The 27,122-nt window shown below is 41.0% G+C and overlaps 1 protein-coding gene across 1 annotated transcript in view; it reads left to right on the top strand.

Annotated features, from left to right (window-relative positions):
• Positions 1-24,321, top strand: part of LOC126482123 (39S ribosomal protein L9, mitochondrial) — a 40,981-nt gene extending 16,660 nt beyond the window's left edge. Inside the window, exons 3-5 of the mRNA XM_050106103.1 lie at positions 6,624-6,787; positions 7,518-7,718; positions 24,112-24,321. Coding sequence (XP_049962060.1) covers positions 6,624-6,787; positions 7,518-7,718; positions 24,112-24,240 — 494 coding nt within the window. The 3' untranslated portion in view covers positions 24,241-24,321. The remainder of the gene's footprint in view (positions 1-6,623; positions 6,788-7,517; positions 7,719-24,111) is intronic.
• The last annotated feature ends 2,801 nt before the right edge of the window (positions 24,322-27,122 follow it).

The raw sequence follows: 27,122 nt of genomic DNA, 5'->3' as shown, positions 1-27,122 counted from the left end.
AACCTCCAGTAGTTACATTGCTTAGATGAAAGTGCTGAATGCAATATTATCTGAAAATTTAGATGATGTCATGAAGGAACAAGTCTTGAAAGAAATTAATAAGATCACCATCGACCAGAAAATACCCAAACGCAAAGCTGAAACATTTTATTCTGAAAAGAGAAATACTTGTTTAAAAAAACAAGAAGTCTGATGAAACAGAAGCACTCTGGACTACTAAAAAACTGTACGCTTACTAAATGTAAGTACTAATTACATGTATTACAAAACATGTATTACAAAAGGCAGTTGTCTGTTTGCTCTTTCAGTATTCATCAGCTTTCAAATGCGACTTCAGTATTCTGCACTTATTACTGAAGATGTTGGAAGAAAAGGGGGCAAAGAAGTTGTAACCCTTTCAGATCACTTTGTGACAGAATAACTACACAAGAAAGTCAAACATCTTGAAGCTTTTGTGATTCGTGCTTGGGCTAGAACAAGACTTACACTCTATCAAGGTATCTTAATTATCTTGTGAGTGAACAGAAACCTTTGGAACTTTATCAGAGGACACTCTTTTTACAGAGTTTGATAAGAATATGGAACTGATTAACACATAGGCAGTATGAAAAGTTCCAATGGATTGGTTGTGGATAATGGTTGATGTTCAGTGGGACCTAAGCCTCTTGATGTTGTGGTGATCAATCAACATATGGTATACAAAACTGGGGTCATTTCTGAAGAATGGATATTTGAGGAAATGTCATTTCCTAACATTGTCCATCAGAGAGGCAAAAACCTCACTCAACATTGGGTAGCTAAAAATAGAGTTTGAATCTTATCAGTGGTGAGAGTTTCATAGTGACTTCAAGAGCAGCACTCTGGGGACTATCTGTCCCCTGCATACAGAGGTAAAATATAAATGTATAATAAAATATTTTTAGAATAATTTTGTATAGTGCTAATAATAATAATAATAATAATAATAATTTGTCTTTATGGGTCCTCTGGCAACATCAAAAGCAAAGTATCAGTATCTCCAGGTTTTGAAGGTATATTGCAAATAAGAAGCTACCGTGTTTTACACAAATATTTTACACTAGGCTGACAAGTGTATTTGAGACAAAGTTGCCACTTTGTCACATGAAATTAAAATAGCAAAGAGAACCTCTTTACTATGAAGTATCTTTATTGTTTCAAACTTTTTTTTCGTTACAGAATAATCTGACACACTGTATTTAACAAAAATACAATTTTTCTAACAAGATCTTGAGTGTTGCTTTATTCAAGTGGCACTTTTATCTCTCTTTTAACACATGACATTCCTCTAAATATTATGCCAATAAAGCCACAATTTAAAATTTTTAGCCCTCGGTTTATATTAAATTTAATTTATATAACATATCCTTCAAAATAACTTTTGTATTCATTAATTTTAGTTTCAAACTTTCAAAATGCTGTCCTGAACTATCTAATAATGCAGACAAAGCACATTCTATTCCTGTGCGCATCTTTGGTTTATACACCAACAAACAATAATTATGATGAGGTGATGGAAAACCTCTACAAAGAGTTATAGAAAAATGCAAATGGCAGCAGTTCCGGTGCTAGAGGACATAGAAAGATATTAAGGTAAAAGTAGAACTAAAAACATAGAATGGTTTTTTATCAAGAAAACTTGGGAATTGTACAAACGACAGAGATCATACAGTAGTAGAATTTGTTGAAGAATACTTTGTGCCAAAAGAAAACAAATGGAAAATAGACTTTGCAAGGCCCAAGTTATATTAAACAACGAGCTCAGTATCTTGGAAAGTGCAGGTTATACAGACTTAGTTTGGATAAGCAATTATTTACCAAAGTTACTTATACAAACAGCATAAGTTACAGCAGGTAAAAGAAGGCAAAGAAAAACTAAAATTGCACAACACAGCTCTTAAGAGAATATCAGACTTTCCGGCACTTGAAAATAGGAATGTGAAGGAATTTGCTAAATTAAGAAATACCTTTGGGAGGATTTAAGGAGATACAATAAAAGTTTTGTAATAGATATAGTTATTAATAATAAGAATTTGAAGAAAATGTGCATTGATTGTTTGGCCTCGTGGTAAGAAATCAATCAGCAAAATGCCTTTTCTGTCCCAAAAAACGGTGCACATGACTTTTCAAGGTGTCAAGATTAGCGTAGGCTGGTATTACACTATCAAATTTCTTTGTCCAATATCTTTGTCAAAGAAATTTGATAGTGTAATAAGGAACTTTAACAAATATCGTCAAATATTTGATCAAATCTAGGGCCTCGCTGTAGATTTGATCAAAGAAGTTGCTTGTCTTCTGTTCACTGCAATGCGATATGTTACCACGTGGAGAGCTAGTATCGCTGCAGCGTTTTGTCATCTCTAGTGTGTTTGTAAACATGGCTGTAAAATACAATTGGTGTGTGGCATCTACCACAACATTAATAGACATGTATGAAGCTGATGAGGCGCTTTACAATGTGAGGCAACCTGATTATATAAATAGATTACGAGGATTGGAGAGCTACAAAAATATTGCAGAGGTTATTAGCTGTGACATGTGGCCTGGGCTGACGATGTTAAAAAGAAAATTAATGGCCTCCGCACGAGTTACTCCTACGAGAAAGCAAAAGTACGTATCGACATATTTCTTTCTTTTTATTTATGCAAGTAAAGTTTACATGTCATACAAATGATTAGCATTACTTTGTTCACTGCAGCAATTTGAAGCATACAATAATGTTTACGTAACCTACAAGTAGTTTACATTATTTTCATTTCTATTATTGCAGATGCATAAAAGCAAAACTGGAGCCAGTGCACAGGCGGTGTACATTCCGCAAGTGTACTGGTTCCACATGCTAAAGTTCCTCGACAAGGCCACAGAGGCAGACGAGTGTCTGTAACATCGAAATCAGAGAAAGTGGGAGTGAACATGCTACACCAACATTCAAAGAAATGTTTGAGGTATGTACATTTGTTTACATTTTACATAACTAAATGTGATTATCTTGCCAGGGCACTTTCCCAGTGCCATTGTAAAATGTCTTAAAGTATTCTCTAACTGCTCTCCCGTGTACTGGACATCCAGATGCAGCTTGGCAAGCTATTGGTTCCATTCGCTGTAGGTCCTCAGTGCTATGTGTCTCAAGATAAGTGCAGTCTCCTACTACGGCAGACACTGTTTCCAGATGAGTGTACAAGTGTTTTCTTCTCTCAGTTAACAAGTTGTACAGCGTGCAGGCAGCCAGTGTAATTGTGGTAACTTTTTCTGGAGGCAGATTAAGGGTAGTAAGAAAAATCCTGAAATGACTTGCAAGAATGCCAAAGCTGCTCTCCACTAATCTTCTTCCTCGTGACAGTCTGTAATTGAAACCCTTCTCTTCTTTTGTGATTCCTTTTAAGGGGTATGGCTTCATAATGTTATAACTCAGAGGAAAAGCGTCATCTGCCAGTACAACCATTGGAGTTGTAATGTTTGTGTTCCCAAGCTTCCTGCCTTCAGTAATGTTGAGAATAGATCGGTCAATGAGACACTCCCGTAGTTTGGTTTTTGAAAACACTCCAGCATCACCAACACACCCATTAGTTCCTACATCAACATACAAAAATTTGTAGGAAGCATCTACCATGGCAAATAAAATGATAACTGTTGAAGGATTTGTAATTGAAAAAGTGAGATCCACTAGCTTGTGGGCATTTAATACGAATATGCTTTCCGTTCATTGCTCCTGTAGTGTTACTTCTTCTCAAAATCCTCTGCAATTTGCTCCCACTCTTCTCTGCTTGTGGGTACCTGTAAATAAGATTTATGAATGTGCAAGGAAGTATGTAACTAATGGCTTTCATCTATTGTTTTATAGCATGAGATGCATGCTTTCTGTCACATGCAGCGAGCCACAGCCCCAGCCCCAGCATCAAGAGCGGTCTCCCACAAAAAGAAGGAAAGGCACAACAGACAGGCAACAGACGTCATTGTGGAGGCCAAGCAGGACATTGAAGGCTGTGGCTGATGTGTCCAGGACTCTGCCCCAGCATATTCAAGAAGACAGCTACAGTGCCCTTGGCACCCACATCGCAGCTGAACTGAGTGAGATGGATAATGTGGGTAGCAAGGAATTTACAATGGCCAAAATACATGGTTTGCAGCGATATTTAATGGACAGGTGGGATTTGCTGCATGCGACAACTCAACAAGCACAACCGTCTGCCTCTGGATATATCCTGGCTGCCTTGCAGCAGGCTAGTATAGAAGAGGACGATTCCATTTTTTATATATATGTATAATTTTTTTGTACCTCTACAATCTTCGTAATCTATTTTTGTATTCAGGGTGCCTCACGTTGTAAAACACCTAATCAGCTTCGTACATCTCTATTGATTTTGTAATTTCAGACACCAATTGGTACATGCTGTGTTAATAAAATAAAATAAAATAAAATAAAAATTGTTCTTAACGAACATAAAGTGTATTGAACATTTATTTACCTTCAGACATTGGTCCTTTCGTGCTTTATAAATTTCTTCACATGTTTCAGGTATTATTTTACTTAATGTGCACTGTGGAATTCGAGTGCTGTACTGTAAGCTAGAGTAACTTTCTCCTGTAGCAAGGAATCAGAGTGTTACAATGAGCCTGTCTTCTGCAGATATAGCAGTTCTTAAGTGAGTATTGTGCTTTGAGATATGAAGAATCACTTCACTGAGCACATACTGAAATGTATGCTCATAAGTAATTGGTGTACGACTTGATGTCCTGCGCTATAAGCTCACGTAACAAGTTTTGTTGAATGCTTTTATCATCTCGTCTAGAAACCCACGGCTTCACCCAGCTATGTTTCCTTTTTTCCCCCCACTTTTGTATCACATGTGCACACAGTCCAATTGTGCTACAAGCAGCTGCTGCAGTTAATAACAATTTGTAGTTGTCAGCCGTCTTGAACTTTGACGAAAAATTTGATGACAGTGTAATACCCCTTCTAGCGCTACATCAAAGATCTTTGTCAAATATATTTGACGGAATATTGGATCACATCTTTGATCAAATCTTCGACAAAGAAATTTGATAGTGTAATACCGGCCTTAGGCTTAACCTTTGTTGGAGACGAAGTGTGCCTCTATTCCATTGCTTGCCGTTTTGTTTCATGGGTGTCGTAGATACCCAAGTTTCATCCGCCGTGACTATCCGATAAAGAAAACCATTGCCTTCTTGTAGCATGTCAAGAACTGAAATGCAGTGCCCATCCATTGTTTTTTGTGTTGTTCAGTTAGAATTTTGAGTACCCAACGTGAGCAAAGTTTTCGTAATTTCAGTTTTTCAGTAACAATTTCCTGAATTAGTGGTGGTGAGATTTGTGAAACTTCCATAGCAACGGCACTAAGTGTAAACTTACAGTTGTGCTTAACCTTTTCTTCAGTTGTGTGGACCAGTTCATCAGTTACCACAGACAGGCGTCCATTTCATTCTTCATTGTGCACTTGATCATGTCCTTCATTGAACAGTCTGACCCATCTTCTAATCATTGAATCATTGCCCTTAAACCTCACAGATTTGCTGATGAATTTCCTTTGGTTTAACTTTCTTTGCATTTAGAAAACTAATCACAGATCTGATTTCACACGCGGCAGCATTTTCAATTATGGCTTACATTATAAAGAAGCACTACAAAGCACATGCTGGCATCAGTGATCTGAAAATGGTGTACGTGTCTTCTCCTTGAGTCAGAGTAATTGCCGTGCATGCTCAGAACTGCAATCATAGTGCTGCCGCAGATAGAAATCGAAACAGAACTTACTTTGTGGACGACCCTCGTAGTATTTCCGTGGAAATAGTTAAAGCTGAAGAAAATTACATAACTTTAGTAATAATCTGTCAGGTCTCTTGAAATTGTTTTTTGGAATGTGGAAAACAATTAAAAATGTACATCTTATGTAAATACAATATAATGAATTGACTTAGCCTTATGAAAGATTACTGTATTACAGTGTTGGTTGTAAAGTAAGCTGTTACAGAATGAAATAGCAAAATTATGTTAAAACATCTTTGGAGAAAGACAATTCCCCAAAACTGTAACAATACTATGAATGTATTACTTCACAAGAAAAGAGACAAAAAAACTACATACCTGGCACACTCCTCTGCATAGTGCACAAGATAAACTCTAAAATTATCACCACTCGCATGGCAAAAACTTGGGACTTTAATCAGGATTGGCAACAAGTTTGCTTTGGAATTGGATACAGTACAATGGACCATTTGCAAGTTATGAACAAAGTTATAGAATGAAGGATGAGTGTTAATTACTACTCTGTTTGGGATTCATAGACATTAAGATAGCTTGTCACTCATTTACTAACAAGCTCTTCAAAGAAGGGCCAGTATTCAATATGTCAAAGATGAGACCTGTGCTCTGAAAAGAAAAGCACAGGGTGCATATAGAAAAGAAATACATGTACAATTCCTTTGAATTTATTTCTTCTATTTTGTATGTCACATTATTTACTGGTTTTTGTTGCAACAATGGATTTTTTGTTTTGTTTTATTACATCTTATCGATAAACGTTTTGTTAATATGTACTGGTTGTAGGAACGTAATTCCAAGAGTAAACAGTAAATTTACCTTGCAGGTCTTGGAGACCGAGGTGACAGGGTGTTTGTGAAGCCAAACTATGCCTACAACGAGCTTCTACTCCCAGGTCTTGCAGTTTATGTTACACCAAACAACATTGAAAGATATTGTACAGATGAAAATAATAGACAACGAACATATAGCTCACCATTTGTTCAGCGAGTAAGTTTAGTACATTTTATTGAAAGCTATCTTGCACCTAAACATTTGTTGATTTGCTGTATTCTTCAGCCCTCCTACATTCTCAGCAGTCCGTTATTTTGCCACATCGACGAAGAGTGTTTAAAGGTTGCCAGAAAATGAGATTATTACTATAGCTATGTCATGTATGGTACTGCTCTAAATTTGTACTACATACAGATTCTGCATATATACAATTGACTTTTGTGAAGTATGTTACTTTTCTCCCAGATGTTTGATAATTGACAGATGATAGAACCTGCTAATTATCTTTGACTGTCATTGAGCATACTTCCTGTTGTATGAATTTATAATCTGAAACTACAAAGGCAGTGTAATTATCCAGTCTCTTACTTGGTACTCTGAGAAATATGAGGATATAATTTTTTAATTTACGTTGCTTAATTTTCAGATGAGAAAATGATGTTTTCCAAAACCAGTTAATGTGGAGAATTATTGTGGTAATAACTGAGCAATGTCTTCCTAATCTACCTTATATGGTTAATTTCACTGATCAATCTTAACATATATAGTGCTGCCAAAAGTCACCTGTATAGCACATAGTAAATGGGAAATTTTAAATGGGACTACTTTGACAGAATGTGATGACATTCAAACCAGTACAACTGAAAACATTTTTGACTAATGATGGGACATTGTTCTTCGTAGTAATAAAAGAAAATATGTGTACTTTCTTTTGCATTTTTTTCAGACACTGGGATTCTTGTCAAACATGAATCTACCAATAATTATGAATAAGGAAGTTCCATGGACAGTGGAGCCATGGCATGTACGAGCATCGTTACGCAAACGTGGAGTGTATGTACCTGAAGCAGCTATCAAAATACCTGATAAACCAATAACTGGCCCAGACTTGGACAAGGAGGGAAAAATATTTTATGTTACTGTAACGGTAAGTGCTTGCTTTAGAGTGTAGTCTGAAAACACCAGTATGAAAGATACTAAGTGTGGCTGTTTTTGTAACAGTGCATCATGTAACATAACTTTTCGTGTTTTTATTGCAAGAGCATAGAATTCGTAATATAATGAAAAATATTGTATGGAATGAAAATAATTAAAAGAACTTACCACTAGATATTTTAAACATTGATGGATGGATCAGTCGAACAATGGTAAATCGAGGGTGGAATAACAACAATATTATTATGAGGACAGATTGCTGCTCACCGTCTAGAGGATATGTTAAGTTGCAGACAGGAACATGTGAGCTTTTCAACAGGCCTTCTTCTAATGCAGAAAACACACACACACACACACACACACACACACACACACACACACACACACACATATTCATGCTAGCGGTGCTAGCACAACTAACTGAGCTTGATGGGAGAAGAAAGGAGGCTGGGGCTAGGATGGGGGAGGAATAGCAGGGTGGAGGTGGGGCAGGTGTATTACTGCTTGTGGGAGCATGCAGGGACATGATCGGGACAGGGTAGGACTGCTGGGTTTGAGGGGGGGGGGGGGGTTAAGGGGAATAGGAGAGAAGTAGAGGAGGAAAAAAAGACTAGAGGGTGTGTTGGTGAAATAGTTAGTGCTGCAGTGGGAGCAGGGAGAGGGATAGATGGGTGAAGGGTAGGGACTAGTGAAGATTGAGGGGGGGTTTTGGGAACATAGGATATAATGTATAATGCAGGGAGAGTTCCCACCTGCGCAGTTCAGAAAAGCTTGTGTTGGTATAGAGGATCCAAATGGCACAGGCTCTGAAGCAGTCATTGATGTGAAACATGCTGCGTTGGTCAGCATTTTCAGGAACTGCGTGGTCCGTCTGTCTCTTGGCCATAGTTTGTCGATGGCCATTCATGTGGACAGACAACTTGTTGGTAGTCATTCCCAGGTAGAAAACAGCATTTTGGTTGCAGCTTATTTTGTAGATCACTTGGCTGCTTTCACAGGGAGCCCTAATCCCACATTAGTATCATTTCTTTCCAAAGGTCTTACATTAGCACACTGGACACACATTCGGGAGACAACAATTTAAACCCACATGCAGCCATCATTATTTCGGCTTTCTGTGGTTATTCTAAATTGCTTAAGGCAAATGCTGGGATGGTTCCTTCAAAAGGGCATGGCCACTTTCCTTCTCCATCCTTCTCCAGTCTGAGCTTGTGCTCCGTCCCTAATGACCTTACTGTTGACAGGATATTAAACTCTAATGTCTTCCTCTTCCAAAGGTCTTATGTTTTTCCCCACTCCCATATTAAATCATGCTGTACTTGTTAAAGACCTTCCCTCTGTCTCCAGGTTCCTGCAGTGGAAACACTTGTTCTCCACAAATCGTACCAATCAAACTCGACCCAAAGCCAATGTTGAATCCTATGTGACTCAGTGCACTCTTCCATCCAACCGTGATTCACCCTCACTGTCTCCAAATCAACCTATGTTAACATTCCAGAATTTTTCAGAATTTCAAACTTTGCCTCACGATTGTTCCCTAAATCCGCAACAAGGAAGCTAACCTTATGTCTGCACAGAAAACTGCAGTCCACCACCTATAAACTGGTCCTGACCTTATAGTCCTATGTGCCACCAAAGGTTTCACCACTGTCATTTTGAATCACATGGATTATGTGGCAGAAGGATTCCACCAGCTTTTATATTCGTCCACCCATAAACTCTGCCACAGTGAACCCATTCCACAAATATAACAGGATCTTTAGTCTTCTCTCAACTCCTTACGCCATCCCAGAAGCTGTCCTCTGAGTCTGCTGTCTCCTCACCAGTACCACTACCCGATCTCGTACCCTGTATATGCTTCCTAAAATCCATAAACCCTACCATCCAGGATACCCCACTGAGCCAGTTACTGCGCCTCCTGAGAGAATTTCTGCTCTCTTGGACCAACACCTTCAGCCTATTACCCGTAACCTACCCTTTTATGTCAGAGACACCAACTATTTCCTCCACTTAGTCTCCACAGTTCCTGTTCCTTTACCACATGACACCATGCTCTTCACTAATGATGCCACCTCCGTCAACACTAACATTCATAATGCCCCAGTTTAGGTCTGTGAATGCCTCAGTGTGACCCTTGGTATATTTGTAGAACAACTGCTCATCACTACAGATGTAATGGCCACAGGTTGCTAGGCTGTATGGAAGACACTTCTTGGCATGGAATGGGCGGCAGCTGTCAAAGTGGAGGTATTGCTGGTGGTTAGTAAGTTTGATACGGACAGAGGTACTGACGTAGCAATCTTTGAGCAATCTTTCCCAATGCCTGACTGATTCCAAACCTACAACCTCCTTCCTGGTCACCACAACCAACTGAATCCTCACCCATAATTAAAAGGCATCACCTACCGATAAATCCATGGTAACAGCAGTGGGCACCCACATAGCACCATCCTATTGATGGGCCATCTGGAGGAATCCTTCCTAACCACTCAGAATCTAAGACCCCCAAATGGTTCGGATTCATTATGATATCTTAGTGATCTGGAAGGACACTCTCTCCCCATTCCTCCAGAATCTCAACACTTTCTCCCTCATTTGCTTCATCTGGTCCTCCTCAACACAAGAGGCCACCTTCCTCAGTATTGTCCTCCACTCAAAGATCACTAAGTCTGTATCAATCCTACTAACCTCCAGCAATACCTCCACTTTGACAGCTACAACCCATTCCATACCAAGAATTCTCTTCCATACAGCCTAGCAACCTGTGGCCATCACATCTGTAGTGATGAGGAGTTCTCCAAATATACCAAGGGTCACACTGAGGCCTTCACAGACCTAACCCTCCCAACCTTGTACAGAAACAGATCTTCCATGCCTTGTCTCTCCAGTCATCTACCACCTCCCACAATCCCACTGTCTGGCCACAAAGTAGCACTCCTCTTGTAACTCAGTGCAACCCAGGACTTCAGCAACTGGATCACACTCTCTGCCAGGGTTTCAATTACCCCTTGTCGTGTCCTGAACCAAGGAATGTCCTACCCCTATCCTTCCCACCCATCCCACAGTGTGGTATTCTGTTGCCCACTGAACCTATGCAATATCCTTGTTCACCCCTGTTCCACCAGTGCTCCCAACCCCTTGCATCATGGCTCTTATCTGTGTAATAGACCTAGATGCAAGACTGTTGGACCATCCAGTTGCAGAACCTGCTGCCCAACACAGTGTGCTTCACTTCAATGACTACTTCACAGCCTCTGCCATCTGGATCTTCCCTACCAACATCAGCTTTTCTGAAATGCGCAGATAGGAATACTACCACAATATGTCCTATATTCCTGCAACCTCCCTGGCCTCAACCATCACCAGCCCCTGCCCTTCACCCAGCTGTCCTCTGCCCAGCTCCCACTCAAGCACTACACAACCTTCTATTTCACCAATGCACTCACTAGTCTTCTTCCCTTCCTCTACTTCTCTCCTTTTTCATCCCCCCCCCCCTCCCCACCCTCAAACCTCCTGACTACACCTAACAGTACCATCCTGTCCTACATGTTTCCACAAGCACCACTACATCCTCCCCCAACCACAGCCCTACTAACCCCCTCCTCCCTCCATGCCCCAGCCTCCTCCATAGCCCCCTCTCTCCCCCAATCCAGATTGTGTCTCCCATCAGGCACAGTTGGTCACAGTCTGGCTCCAGTGGCCCGAGACAGTGGTCATGTGTGTGTAAGTTGTGCTTGCTTGAATATTAGTGAGTTTTCTATGTTAGAAGAAGGCCTTTTGGCCGAAAGCTCACATATGCAGCAGTCTTCTCATTGTCTGCAGCTGAACATCTCCTCTGTATGGTGAGTAGCAATATATCCTTTACATAATATTAATTGACGGCTGCCAGACGGACAAATAAAAAGGTTGTTATTACTGTTAAGCTACTGAACTTTTGTTCACCCTTGGTGCATAGTCCAATATCTCTCTCACCCCCTCTCTCTGTCCTTCCCTCCCTCCCTCTCCCCCTTCCTCTCTTTCCTACCCCCTCTCTCCCTTTCTCCCTCTTTCCCTCCCCCTCTCTCCCTTTCTCCCTCTTTCCCTCCCCCTCTCTCCCTGCTCTCTCTGGTGTGAGAGAAATGAGTGAAGCAGGGGGTTAAGAATTTATGTATGACTCCCAGAGGCTAGTAGATGAAGTTACAGGAAAGGGGAAGGATTGAGATGCTAAAGAGAAAACTACCTTAAAATGAGTTAAATAAGGGCAAGAAAAATAATACAAAATGACGAAGTAGCATAAGGGACACAAGAGGCAGAAAATTGTGAAAATGTCTTCAGTGCAGTTATTGGGTAGGGGGAGGGGGAGGGGCAACTCCATATAACAGCAGTCACAAGGCAGCTGTTGACAGTACCTTTATATGGTGTTGATTATGCTCTTTAACTGACCTCTGATTGTAATATTGACTAATATTTGATGGTGACTGTCAGCACTAGTGTATTTTAATGTAGATTTTGCTTTCTTGTCTTAGGATGCACAGGTACTCCTGTGAAAATTGTTTCAACAGGTAGCCATCTAACATACAGCAATCATTGGTGCTCCCTACCCATTTAAAAGAAAATTTAAATCTTACATCATTAACGAATCCTCTCACAAAGAGTCTTGTTATTTATGTTCAGGGATTAAATATTTATGTTAGCTAATGGACAGGTAGCATTGTTCTTTGTAGAGCTGCATGACAAGTGGTATTGTGTTGTAAACAGTCTTCTGTAACGACGGGGCCACATGTGAAGACCCAGTGCCGAAACCCAGACACTTGCCAACACCTGCTGACTCAGCACTTAAACCATGCCACTGGCTCATGCGGATACAACCTGGTCGTTGAGACAATAATTGACATTTTGAGATGATTCAGCAAAATCTACATTAAAATGCACTAGTACTGACAGTCACCATCAAATATTAGTCAATATTACAATCAGAGGTCAGTTAAAGAGCATAATCAACACCGTATAAAGGTACTGTCAACAGTCTGTGTACATGACATCAGCTGCAGCAGAAAAATTACCTTGTCGTGTATAAAAGCTGCCTGTCTGGCCAGCTTGGAAGTGTTGGAGGAGTAAGAATTAGGTAGAGATTCCAGATAAAAATATTCAATGTGGGGACAGTCTTTTGACTTAGCCGCACAGCAGCACGGTAGGGAGGAAATTGAAAGATTATTCGAAAAATACCCGAAGTTGTTTAATCCTCCCTGTGTCTGAAAGTAAGTTCCTTTATTGTTTTTGAAAGAGAGAATGGTATACTAGGTAACACAAATGAATGCCACATGAATCGACACCCATTGCTAGTTCATCAATGGAAGGGGTGTCAGTGGAGGAGGAATGATTAGCTGGAGAAGAGGAGAGAGAGTAGCAGCTGAGCAGTGTGCCTGGAATTATTTGAGTGCACATCACAATGACAGATGAATGTGTACTGAAAATGTGGTCATGAATGGAAGTACCTGCTTTATCTGGTATGAATGGGCATTTGATACTAGTGTGTCCATAATCAATGAATGCCTACAGAGCATTATGGTGAAGAGGTCATGTCATGTCAAATGATTGGTCATTGGTATTTGTTGCATGTTCAGAAAAGGACTTTCTCCTGTTTCCTGCATTGAAAGCTGCTCTCTCAGGATGACACTTCCAAACCAATGCTGAGGTGGATCAGGTGTGTGTGTGTGTGTGTGTGTGTGTGTGTGTGTGTGTGTGTGTGTGTGTGTTCATTGCATCCCAGGGCACAGAGTTATACGAAAGTGGTTTCTTCAAACTGATTCCATGCTGCAGCAAGTGCCTCGCTGTTGATGGTGACTATGTTGAAAAATAGTGCAAGGTGTATCGTTCATGATGCCATGGTGTATTTCTTTTTTACAATGAAGTTTCCTTGTGGTTGAACCCCCTTGATGGAAAATGAGGAATTAGGTAAGGAATGTCCCTCATAATTATACCATAAAAGGCCCCAGACAGTAGTAACGCTTATATACAGGGTGCATCAAAAAAATGTATACACACTTTGAAGTGCCATAGAAAATTTATTTCCTGTTCTACAATGTTAAATTTCTGGAAATGGAGAGCTTAAAGTCCAATTGGAAAAATAAATGTACTTTGCAAATGTGATTAATGTTCAAACTGGTGGCCTTCAGCATCAATACATTTCTGAGTACGAGTCACCCCTGATTCCATACATCGTACCAAAGTGTCCAATGAGATTTCTGCGCACACTGCCTGAATCTCATTCCAAAGTGTGTCCAGGTTATGTGGTTTATGTTTGTACACCTCATCTTTTACTGTGCCCCATATGAAGAAATCCAGCGGCGTGAGGTCTGGAGAGTGTGCAGGAAACTTGATTGGTCCCTGTGTCCTATTCACTGGCCTGGCACATTGTGATCCAGGTATGCTTGTACGTCCCTATGATAGTGCGGCGGGGTGCCATCTTGTTGGAAATAAAACTCATCATTACCGTATAATGCACGAATGGCAGGGAACATGGAGTCAGCAAGCATTGTTAGGTATGTTTCTCCAGTAACAGTACCTTCAAAGTGGAGAGGACCACTGAGTCCCCTTGCAGACAAAACACTCCACACATTTACACCAGGCAAATTCACAGCATTTTCGACTCTAATGTGAGGATTATCTTCAGCCCAGTACACACAATTGTGCCTATTGACAGTTCCACTGAGTTTGAATTGGGCTTCGTCTGACCAAATTATGCTACCCTTAAATCCCGGTTCACGTCTCACCATCTCCTGAACCCATTCACAAAATTCTAACCTTTGATCTGGATCGTTGTCACTTAGCTGTGGCACCAGCCTTGGAATGTACACATAAAACTTGCCTTTCTTCAGAATGCATAGCACACTACTAGCACTTACATTACTCTCTCGTGCCGCTTGCCTTGAAGATTTTTGAGGTGAACGCTGAAACAGCTCTAAGACCGCAGTTGTGGAATCATCACTTGTAGCTGTACAAGGTCGCCCTCATCGACATTTATGTACATCACACACTGTTCCATGAATTTTGAATTTGTCTCATAGACATTTAATTGTTAACCTTGAAGGTGGTTTGTACCAAACTCACTTCTCCACTGTCTTCGAAGCACAGCTACATTCCCAAACTTCCAGTACCACTTCATTATCTGCTTCCATGCTTCAAAGCTCAAAAGCACATCCACCATGTTGCAGTTACTTCCTTGCCACTGCTGCCACCTGTTGAAGAAACATAACATTACTTTCTCACAGATATTTAACCTTGTAGAACGGGAAATAAATTGTCTATGACAGTTCAAAGTGTGTATACATTTTTTGACACACCCTGTATTTGTTATGATTGCAGGTATTTAAATCGAAAGATAGGTACAGACATGCACCCAAAAACAATTTATATTATCGTGTGACACAAGCAGTCATGCCGTGGAGGTCATTGTGAGTCAGGAAATTGAAAGAGAAGAGCGTCCAGTACCTTATGCTCCTAGGCAGCTAAATTAGGTAGTGAAAAACTACTCATCTACTGAAAAAGAGATGCTCAGTTTGATCTATGGAATCACATATTTTGGTTGATACTTGTCTGGTCAATGTCTTAAAGCTGTAGCACATCATGCAGCACCGAAATGGCCTGTTGGTGTTAAGGATCTGCCTATCCACTTGACTCTGTAGGCTTTATGGTTAAGTGAGTTTGATTTAGAAGCCAACATAGTCTTGGGAAGGCTCGTAGTAATGCAGACACGTTGACAAGATACGCACCATGGTATGTATTGCTATATCTGCAGAGGAGTGGTGAAAAGCTGCTGACCAGGATTTACAGCATTTTGCAAAGTGAACTCAGTTCATTATATGAATGGCAGGGCATGGAGGCTGATGATCTTCAGAATGACGCATTGCGGAAAATACTGGTGGCGAACGCAGAAGAAGCATGTGATACAGCATGTCAAAAACTGTGTACCATACTTGTAAAGGGCTGAGCTAAGTCATCAACAGATTACATGCAGAGGTTACACGAGGCTAGCATACTATTCCAGATGATCACTAGGGATATTCTTGGTTCCTGTAAACAGAATTTTGCTAAGAGATTGAAGGGTGTACAGTGTCCCAGAACAGAAGGTGTACATAAGGGAAAAGCCAAGTACTCAAGTACCCCACTCAACAAGTGGATTATGTTGACTGATCTGTACATCTCAGAAAGGAAAACAGATAAGTTTGTTGTGCAGTATGAAGGGTTTTATCAAGTAATTGAAATAACGTGCCTGGTTAATGTAGAGTTAACAACTCTCAACTCCTGCCAGTGTTGTACATGTAGGGTGAGTCCGTCGAATTAAGAAAACCTCTGAGGCACTGCCTCAGTTGCCGGCAGCTCCTTCAAAAGAGGGCAGGGAAGTGGCAAGGAAGAAAGGTAAGGCAGGCAAATGGAACAAGATACTCTTGTGGTTACTGCAATGTTTCTGTACACCCAAGGCCACGATGTGGTCTTGTGAGCTAAATTATTGATTGCCTTGCCTTCTAGGATGCAAAAATATGTGTGTTTTATCTGTGCCTTTATCAGTGTTTGTTATTGGTATATTTATAGTGGAAACATAGTGTAATTACTTTAGTTTGTTGGGGATACATCAGTGTTATGTAGTGCATTATGTTGCTTATTTTATGAACTGTGTGTTTTGTGTAGCAGTAGCTTCCTGTCCAATGTAGACTCGCAATAGGAAGTAGGTTGTCATTGATTGCAAATGTGTACATGCATGTGAGTTAGTCTTGGGTATATAGCTTCAAATTTAAAGATTGTTTCCTGAATTGTATTGTTTTGTGAGTTGATTTGTTCATTAAAGATGATGGGGGGAGTGAGGAAATTCTTGTGACAGAGTACACGAGGAACTGCTGGTAATGGGAGGCAGGAACTCTTGTGCAATGTTCTCCATCTTGGAGCTGCTGCAGAGCCAGGCAGGAAGCCCCTTGCACTGTTCTCCATCTTGGAGCTGCTGCAATGCCAGGCTGAGTGTGTTACCATCTGCCCCACAAAACTAATACATACCATGATCATGTGAGCTCAACTTGTTCTGCATTGAGGCACCTTTATTTGAGTGGCCAAGTGAGGTAATTGTAGGTAAAAATGAGTTGTGCCAAAAAGATAGGTCATTTTGCCTCTTTTCAGTAGCAGATACTGTAGTCATCAGCTGTACCTACTACGACCAAGGATGCCTTGGTAGTGCACAATGTTTAGAACTACAAGGGCAAGATTTGCTGATCAATAGCACCAGCTGCAATATTTATGAACCCACCTGCCAGTTACTCACCACCATCTCCGGAATCACAACTCTGACACCACCTATGAACCTTCCCTTTGAAATTTTACGTAAAGAAAACCTATATTATTTAAATCTTACTTAAGACCTGACCCTTCTGGCAGTCACATTTATCATGTTTATTGCTACTTAAAGCATAAAATTGACCAGATCCCACCCTTACTGTCTTTTGATGCTAATAGTGTCGGCTCAAGTGAGGAAATGGCGAAGGCTTGGAGAATTGAAATGATGTAGTGCAGAAATCAAGAATCAGAGAAGTGTGTCTGAGCCCATAAAAGTGAAATAGCTAACTGTTTAATAAAGATGGCAGCTAACTATAATTAGTACTCTGGACTTGTGTTTTGATTGGGAATTTAAAGAGAGTGAAGCGTAAGGTAACAGTGTCTTGGTTTCACCCAGGCTTTAGCCAATCATGAGTTCTTTGTGTTGAATTATTTCAAGAGGGGGGGGGGGGGGGAGTGTGCGGTACAGGGAGAAGCCAGGCCCGATGTTGAGATCCAGGCGCTTGTTGGCACTTGCTAGCTCAGCAGTTACATCATGCCAGTGGCGCTGCAACTGTGACGCAGGTGCTGGGGCAATACACAGTGTTTCGAGACTATTTGGTGGTACTTGGCAGGCCACGTACTTGACCTCAGCTGCGGCAAGACCTATCTTATTATGTATAAAAGCTGACCATTTGACCAGGCTGGGCACACTGCCATAGCTGAACTTTGAATCAGCATCAACTGTGAGTTGGCACCTGCCGTGAGGCCACCAGTGTTCTTCCACATTTCAACTGGACAGTCAGCTGGTGGTCCAGCCTCAGGTTGGATGGACTGGGTGTCAAGCTAGTGTCCTCTCAACTCCGAGCCACTGGGGCTCACCAGTGCCAGACAACACCCTCCAGCCATTGGTCTGAGACTTGATCCCAGGCAATGCAACTGCCAACTGCTGTGCTGAGTGTTGGCTCAGTTGGGCCACTGTTATGAGGACAGAGGTGGTGCCTCCTGACATGTTACCAGCCCTGAATAATGCACATCTAGTAAGGTCGCCACCGAGCCAGATCGACGAAAACACTGGCGCCAACATCGATGCATCATTGCCTGCCCACCTTAGCCTTGGTTCACCAATAGCCACCGTCGCCCATCCCTATGGGCCGTATACCTAAGTCTGTACAACTTACAAGTCAATAAATTATTTGTCGCAACACTCTGCCTTCATTTTCTACATCTTCTCTCCATCTCCATCAGAGAACTAGTTGTCCACACCCAGCCCACAACCTTTACACCTCTGTTGTTACAGGTGTAGGTAACTATTTAATTTGAAAATTATTAATGTGTTCATGCAAATAAGTTACCAGTAGGTGATAAACAGCAGCTGGGTAATAACACTGAGACATCAGCAGCTATTTTCAGTGTAGTGGCTTGCCTTCTAAATCACATATGTATATTTAGGTGGAGTAAACATAAATAAACAGTGTAGTCATAGCTTATTGTGAGTATTGGATACAAATTTAGTTTCTAAGAGTTGCTTCTGTTTAGTTAATGTATACATTGAATCACTTCCCATTCCTGAAGGTTCTTTTCCTTTATAAAATTTATGGAATGTGATGTGCAAATGAATGAATTGTTCAGTATTTGACATCTAATTCTCAAAGCAGTTTTTGAGTTATTTCATTGATAACCAAATCCTGTGTCTACAGTGATTAATTGGTGAGCTTGCTAAGCTGTATTTTTCTCAGTCTGTACATTAAATCTTTTTATGTGGTGTCTTTAGCTTTAGCGTTGTTTCTGTGTATCCCAGACAGGTGTGTGGGTAATTCATTACTTATCTTTGAACATTCAGATCAGAATCTCCATTAAATCCAAATAATTGAAATGCAGCAGTCTGTACCAACTTTCAGTCATTATATTACACACTCTCTCACTTGAACATTTGTTCTCAAAATTTCTTGTTTGCTTTCCACAATCACTATCCAGTAAACACATGAAAACATAGAACCATTTGACTTAACTTATGCAGATGTCTAGTTAAGCAATGAAAAATCCAGGATGGAATAACGACAATATTATGGGAAGGATAGTTGCTACTCACCATATTACGGAGATACTGAGTCGCAGATAGGCACAACAAAAAGACTGTCAAACAAAGCTTTCAGCCAGACAAGCCTTCATCAAATTAGACAAAATGTGATCATGCAAACACACACACACACACACACACACACACACACACAATTTGAGCTTTTAGCCAATAGGCCATCTTCTAAAACAACACACATTGACACAAGTGCAACTCACTCACACATGACCACTGTCTCTGGCCTCAATGGCTTGTGTGAATGAGTGTGTGCTTTCTACTTTAGAAGGAGGTCTTTTGTCCAGAAAATCAAATTTGTAGCTCTCTTTTTGTTGTGTCTGTCTGTCACTGAGCATCTCTTCCATATGGTGAGTAGCTATCTATCCTTTTCTATTGTCAAATGTATAGTTAAATCAAACAATGGAAACTCTAACTAGGAATATCAACAGTATAGGAAAAGACAGATTGCTACTTACTATAAAGAGGACACATCAAATTGCAGATAGGCCCAATTAAAAGACACTCACATATAGCTTTTGGCAACATCCTTCACCAGTAAAACAAGCACACACACACACACACACACACACACACACACACACACACACACAAAAGCAAGCACACCTTGTAGTGCCTCGAGAATTTTGGGGTAAATTCTAGAGACACTCGTATTTCACCGTCTCGAACACATGATATTTGAAGGATGAGTGTGTGAGGATGGAAATGTGTCTACTGCATCACGGTTTATGTGTGTGCTGGACAGGCGTGTGTTACGAGAAGACTAAAGTTGTGGCGGTCTATCGGCATTGACAAGTGGTGGCTGAGCATGCCTTGGAAGCCGTATGTCCAGTACGAGGAGTAATCAAGGGCTACTCTTTGGCAGTAAAATAGTAGTTACTGTTGGGAACAAACGAAGTATGTATGTTAAGTACTAAGGTTTTCCAGACTGGGTTGTTTTGCGAGACTTGAAAGTGCATGTGAAACTTGTGTAGTTGTTTTATTGTGAAGAAGAAAATATAGCAAAGTTGATATTAAAGTATTCTGAGAGTAAAAAATCATTTCAAAAGTAGAGAAGTAGTTTAGTATCATTTCCCTAACCAGCACGAAATCTTCGGTGAAGAAGCATTGTTAAGATCGACGCAGCCATCTGTCCTGAGAAGGTCGGCTGCACACAATATGTAAATTACCCACGAGAGACGTGTGAGTCTTGCACCCCAGTACCACACAGTCTTCTCGTCAGGAAAACTTTAGAACCTCATGCACACACAACTGCTAGCTCCAGCATCTCAGACCGGAATGCAATATTATGTGGGATGTGAGCAGTGATCTGGAGGGAGCAGGAAAGGGGTATGGCTAGTGTGTATGTGTGGAGAGAGACGAACGCTGTCTGGTGGAGTGTGCAGGGACTAGAATACCGACAGGCGCAGTGTCAGGAGGTTGTGGGGTAGGGAGGTGGGGGGAAAAAAGGAACAAAAAAGGAGAGGAGCAGGGAAAGATAGGCAGATGCTTTAGCAGAGGACTGCAAATAAACAGGGTTGGAGAGCAGCATGGGCAGGAGATGATAGGACAGAGGGAATGGAAACTGTTGGATGAAGGGTGTGGGGACAGTATCTTAACTTAGGTTGAGGCTGGGATAATTATGGGAGCAGAGAATGTGCTGTAAGGATAACTCCCAGTTCAGAAAAGCTGGTGGTGTAGTGAAGGATCCAGATGGCTTGGGGCTTGGGTAGTGAAGCAGATGTTGAAATTGAATGTGTTATGTTCAGCTGCGTGTTGTGCCAAAGGGTTGTCTACTTTGCTCTTGGCCAGTTTGGCAATGGCTATTCATCCTGATGGACAGCTGGTTGATAGTCATACTGTGTAATGACTGCAGAAGAGCTGGTAAATGACATGGCTGCTTTCGCAGGTAGCCCAGCCCTGATGTGGTAGGATAAACCTGTAATAGGACTGGAATACGAAGTGCTGGGTGGGTGGATTGGGCAGGTCTGCTGGATCTTCCACAGTAGGGTATGATCCATGTGCCAAGGGGTTGGGAGTGGTAGTGGCATAGGGATGAACTAGGATGTTGTGAAAGTTGGGTGGCCAATGGAACACCACTTTAGGAATGGTGTAATCGAAGCCCTGGCTCTTCGAGATGGTGGGAGGATTGGGAGTGTGAGGGGAAATGGTATGGGAGATCTGTTTGCAAACTAGGTCGGGGGACAGTGCTTGTCTGTGAAGGCCTTGATGAGGCCCTCAGCATAGTGAGCAAGCAATCTTTTGTCAGTACAGATATGCTGTCCCCGAGTGGCCAGGGATTTCTTTTGGTGTGAATGGGATGACAGCTGTCAAAATGCAGGTACTGTTGTTAGTTTTAATGTGCACAGAGATGTTGATGAGTCCATCAGAGACGAGGAGGTCAGCATCTAGGAGGGTGGTATGCTGGGTTGAGGAGGGAAGTGTATGGGAGAGAAGGTATTGAGGTTGTCAAAGAACGAAGATAGGATGTCTTGGCCCTGAGACCAGAGCATGAAGATTTCACCAGTGAATCTGAACGAGTCTAGGGGTTGGTGTTTTGAGAGGCTAGGAAGGTTTCCTCTGCGTGGCTCATAAAAAGATTGGCATAGGAGGGTGACATGCAGGTGCCCATGGCTGAGCTACATATTTGTGTACATAATCTTCCCTTCAAATGAGAAGAAGTTATGGATTAGGATAAAGTTAGTAAGGTGTAGGTAAAGGTATAGGTGACGTTGCATTCTGGCCTGAGATGTTGGAGTTGGCAGTTGTGTGTATGTGAGGTGTGCTTGCTTACGCATGTGTGAATGGTGTGTGTATCTCTCTTTTACTGGTGACTGCTGCAGCTCAAAGCTTTATGTGAGTCTTTTTTTAATTGCGCCTGTCTGCAACTTGACATGTATTCTTTTCGGTAAGCAGCAATCTGTCTCTTCGTACATTGCAAATGTATAGCTATAAATTTATGATGATGGCGAATCATACTTTGGCACATCTGGTTGAGAGCTAAAATTTGCATAGTTGCTATTGCTTAAATTTGGGCTAAGAAGAGCATTAGATATATCAGTTAGTCACTTTTCAGATATTTCATAAGATTCACAGCTTTTTCTCAAAGGTAAGCAACAGCTGTATACACAGGGGGTGTGGCACTTCTCATTCCCACTGTTAGATATTTAACTGTAAATAGATTAATAGTTTCTCAAATCCACATTATTTAAAAGCATCCATTATCTTTTTGACTGTGTGAAGATTCCAGATGAGATCTAGAAATTGTTATAACTTTCGCTGCTAACATGCAATTTAGTGTAATGCTGTTATTGTGTAGATTGGTCACCATTGCCAGTGGGCCCTCACTGAGGACAGTATGATCCCGTAGGTTAGTGGCCCACATATCATCTTTTTGCCCTCGTCTGACCACCTGTGCCATGGGCAGGCACTCAAGCTGAAACAGCCTACTCTAGAATATTCAGTGAAATGAAAACTTTCTTTAGTTTTTCCTTGCTTAGTTGCGTGGCAACTGATCATAATTTGTAACATTTCACAAATATTTTCTGTTATCAGGCAGTAAAATCTGATAATTCACGCGGACAGAGCTTAGGTATTAAATTTACTTATTATCTCGAACTACAAACAGCAATAGTAGTTTTTAAGAGGTTATCATGACAGTAATTGTTATGAAGAAACTGTTAAATTTACATCTGGGACTTATGTCTAGAATGAACAGTAATTAGATTCCAAAAAAGATAGGAGCATTTATTACAAACTATGAAGGACATTCAATAAATAATGTAACATATTTTTTCTGCCCCAGTTTCAGTTCAAAAACATGGGTCCTCGTGGAATATTTCTGCTTCAATCCCTATAGTTCCACGAAGTTCTGGTAGGTAGTGGCACTATATGCACCCTTACAAAATGGCGTTTGTAATGGTGGTGTGTTCCAAGCTGAGAGCTGTCATTGAGTTTCTTTTGGCAGAAAACCAGAGCCTCACAGATACAAATAGACAATTGCAGAATGTTTACAGAGATCTGGTAGTGAACAAAAGCATGCTGAGTTGTTGGGCAAGGCGTTTTTCATCAACACAACAAGATCGCGCAAAGCTGTCTGATATCTCGAGTCCATACTGGCTGCACCCACCTGTGACTCCTGCAGTATTGGAACTTGCAGACACTCATTCGAGGTGATTGACAGGTCACAATCAGATGCATCGCAGCACAACTGGACATTTCTGTTGGCAGTGCTGGCACACTTGTCCACCAGTTGCGGTACCCAAAAGTGTGTGCCCACTGGATTCCTTACCACCTAACAGAAGACCGTAAAGAGCAATGAAAGACTATCTGTGCAGACTTGCTTGCTTTCAAACATCATCACAGGCAATGAAATAGGGGTTCATCATTTCAAACTGGAAACAAAACAGCAACCAAGGAGTGGTACCACATCACATCTCCTCTGAAGAAAAAGTTGAAAGCCATACCCTCAGCCAATAAAGTCATGGCAACAATTTTCTGGAACTCTTGATGGGGCTATTCTGTTTGATGTCCTCCCTCATGGTGCAATGATCAACTCTGAAATGTATTGTGCTACCTTCATGGAATTGAAGAAATGACTTCAGCATGTTCGTCACCACAAAAATGCAAACTAACTTTTCCTTCTACATGACAATGCAAGGACTCACACAAATCTGCAGACCTGAGAGGAGCCCACAAAATTTCATTGGACTGTTCTTCCTCATCCACTCTACAGCCTGGATCGTGCACCTTCTGTCTGTTTGGCCCAGTGAAGGATGCACTCCGTGGGAAGTAGTACTTGGATGATGGCTCCAGTGTCAACTAGTGGAGTGATGCCATGTGTACATAGAGGTCCTCCCAGTAAGGTGGCATAAGGCCATTGCTTGAATGGATATTATGTGGGGAATAAAGTGGCGTATTGGAATCTTGAACAAAACCTACATAATGTCTGAAAAGGGTTGCATTACTTATTGAACACCCCTCGTACTGGGACATTCATTGAGAAATTTCACTTTGTATACTTTCTTTCCAGATAAATGGCCGGGAGAAGGTTGATGTCAAATGCCGGATCCATCACTGGAGCACCAAACTTAGTGACAGATTGCCATATGTTCCGGAGTATTGGAACTTACCTGATGACCCAGTTTTGGAGCAGTCTTGAGTACTTTTATAGCACCGAATAACTGAACATTGTATCTATTGTGATAATTGCAAAATAAAACAAAATTTTGATTTTCATGCATTTTGTGCGCTGGGAAGAAAATGTTTCAACCTTTTTCCCTGTATCCCAAGTTTTATTGTGATTAGTTGTATTTGGGTAAATATTTTTCAAATGTTCACTTAAAGTTTGATTTCTCTTAGTGTGAGTAAAGAACTGTTCTATCACAGGAATAAATCATCACATCAATAAACTCAGAACAGTTATATATCATTCTCAGTATGTGTTTTTAGGAATGTTTCCCCACTGCCTGCTTTGAAATCAAATGTGTAAACAAGGAATTGTTGTGCAGGACATGGTTAATCCAGACTGAGTTTAGAAGTAGTTTCTAAGTGGAATACAATGCTTTTTACTAAAGAGGTTAACAAAGTTTTTGTATAGGTTGATTGAAGCTGTTCTTAAAATAAACCAAGGTTTTCTTGTATTATTGTATTCTTGTTCAGATAGTAATTAGACCACCATAATGTAATAAACAATACTTTAATATAATAGAGGGAAACATTCCACATGGGAAAAATATATCTAAAAACAAAGATGATGTGACTTACCGAACGAAAGTGCTGCCAGGTCAATAGACACACAAACAAACACAAACATACACACAAAATTCTAGCTTTCGCAACAAACGGTTGCTTCGTCAGGAAAGAGGGAAGGAGAGGAAAAGACGAAAGGAAGTGGGTTTTAAGGGAGAGGGTAAGGAGTCATTCCAATCCCGGGTGCGGAAAGACTTACTTTGTGTCTGTATATGTGTGGATGGATATGTGTGTGTGTGTGTGCGAGTGTATACCCGTCCTTTTTTCCCCCTAAGGTAAGTCTTTCCGCTCCCGGGATTGGAATGACTCCTTACCCTCTCCCTTAAAACCCACATCCTTTCGTCTTTCCCTCTCCTTCCCTCTTTCCTGATGAGGCAACAGTTTGTTGCGAAAGCTTGAATTTCATGTGTATGTTTGTGTGTCTATCGACCTGCCAGCACTTTCGTTCGGTAAGTCACATCATCTGTGTTTTTAGATATACTATACAACTTATCTTAGACAATAGGTTAAGGAAAGGCTAACACAAGTTTATAGCAATTGTAGACTTGGAGAAAGTTTTTGAGTGTTGGCTGGAACACTCTCTTTGAAATCCTGAAGGTAGCAGGGGTAAAATATGGGTAGTGAAAGGCTATTTACAACTTGTACAGAAGCCAGACAACAGTTATATAAGGTGAGGCAGAATGGACTCCCTAGTTTCAATCACTGAAGATCATGCAGGTGCAGTAGGGAAGTGGGAGTAGTGGTGTTAGATGTAGGGGGGGGGGGGGGGGGGGGACAATATTTTCAGTAGTCACCGTGCTGTGGTTTGGTGAGCATTGAGGCCTTGTCGTAAAGATGTTCTTTAAAAACGATGATAAATGTGGTGGTGACAAAGAGGACTTTTCGTGGTGGGTTTGGTTTGAATAATTATGACAGGGTTCCTGATTCTAAAACCACTAGGAAATAGATTATTAGTGTTGGGGCACCGCATGTTGCACTTCCTAGAAAACCAGCTGGCCAACGTAAAAGTGTGAGGACACCTGAAAACATCATGGCAATGAGATCATCCACTGAACAGTCTCCATCATGCTCTGCACAGAAACATGCTGCTGCTCTTGGAATATTGTCCAGAATGGAAAGGCGAATTTTACACTCTACCTTCATTTACACCCATACAAGTTAATGGTTGTTCAAGAACTTAGTTCAGAAAACTGGGTGACACGTACATATGCTTACAATGCAGTCTTAGCCTCTGTGCAACCCGATGTCATTCTGTGGTCTAGCAATGAAGCGCATTTTCACCTATCCAGCTCAGTAAATAAGGAAAATTTTCATTACTGGGCAACTGAAAATCCTGTTAAACTTCACCAAAGACCTCTGCACAGCCACAGAGTGACAGTTTGCTGTGCTGTGTCTTCCATAGCCATTATTGGGCCTTACTTTTTTGAATCTAGAGGTGCAACTGTTACTGTGAACTCTGTGTGTTACTGTGAGATGCTGGAGAAATTTTTGCTCCCCATAATAGAAGAATATGGTGAGGAATATTACACAGAAGCCTTTTGGTTTCAACAGGATTGTGCCACAGCTCATACTCCCCCTCGTTCATGCCAAATTCAGCAAGAACAGTTTCGCGACCACTTGATCTTACGAGGGGATGTTCCATGGCCCCTTCGCTCCCTGGAATTGACCCCTGTGATTTTTTTTCTTTGGAGATACCTCAAAGAAGAGGTTTACAAAGTTTGACGTAGGACATTGGAAGCTCTTAAGAGGCAGTTACAGATGTCATTGCTGGAACACTGCAAGATATGCGGAGAAGAGTTTTCTAAAACCTTTTTAAACAACTCGGTATGTGCATCTCTCGCTGTCATCACTGGGATGATATAATTTTCAAAACCTAATGAAATAAAATGGCATTGAACATAGTTTTCAGAAACAAAATCGTTTTTTATTATCTTTGTTGGCTTTTTTGGAATTCATCCATCAAATCAGGAAGTCCATTTTGCACCACCTTGTAATAGTTGACGGGCATGAAAAAGAATAGTGTTTGACAAGGGGCTGAGACAAGACAAGGTTGTAGGCTACCCCAACCATATTCAATCTGTACATTGAGCAAGCAGTAAAAGAAACCAAAGAAAAATCTGGAATATGAATTAAAGTGCAAGGAGAGGAAAAAAAAAGACTTGAGGTTTGCTGATGACATTGTGCTTCTGTCAGAGACAGCAAAGGACACTGAGGACCAGTTGAATGGAATGGACAGTGCTTTAAAAGGAGGCTATAAGATGAACATCAACAAAATCAAAACAGGCATAATGG

This window comes from Schistocerca serialis, chromosome 1 (genome assembly GCF_023864345.2).
Source record: "Schistocerca serialis cubense isolate TAMUIC-IGC-003099 chromosome 1, iqSchSeri2.2, whole genome shotgun sequence".
Taxonomy (NCBI): domain Eukaryota; kingdom Metazoa; phylum Arthropoda; class Insecta; order Orthoptera; family Acrididae; genus Schistocerca; species Schistocerca serialis.
Note: the sequence above shows the minus strand (reverse complement) of the source record. Positions and strands in the feature narration are given on the sequence as shown.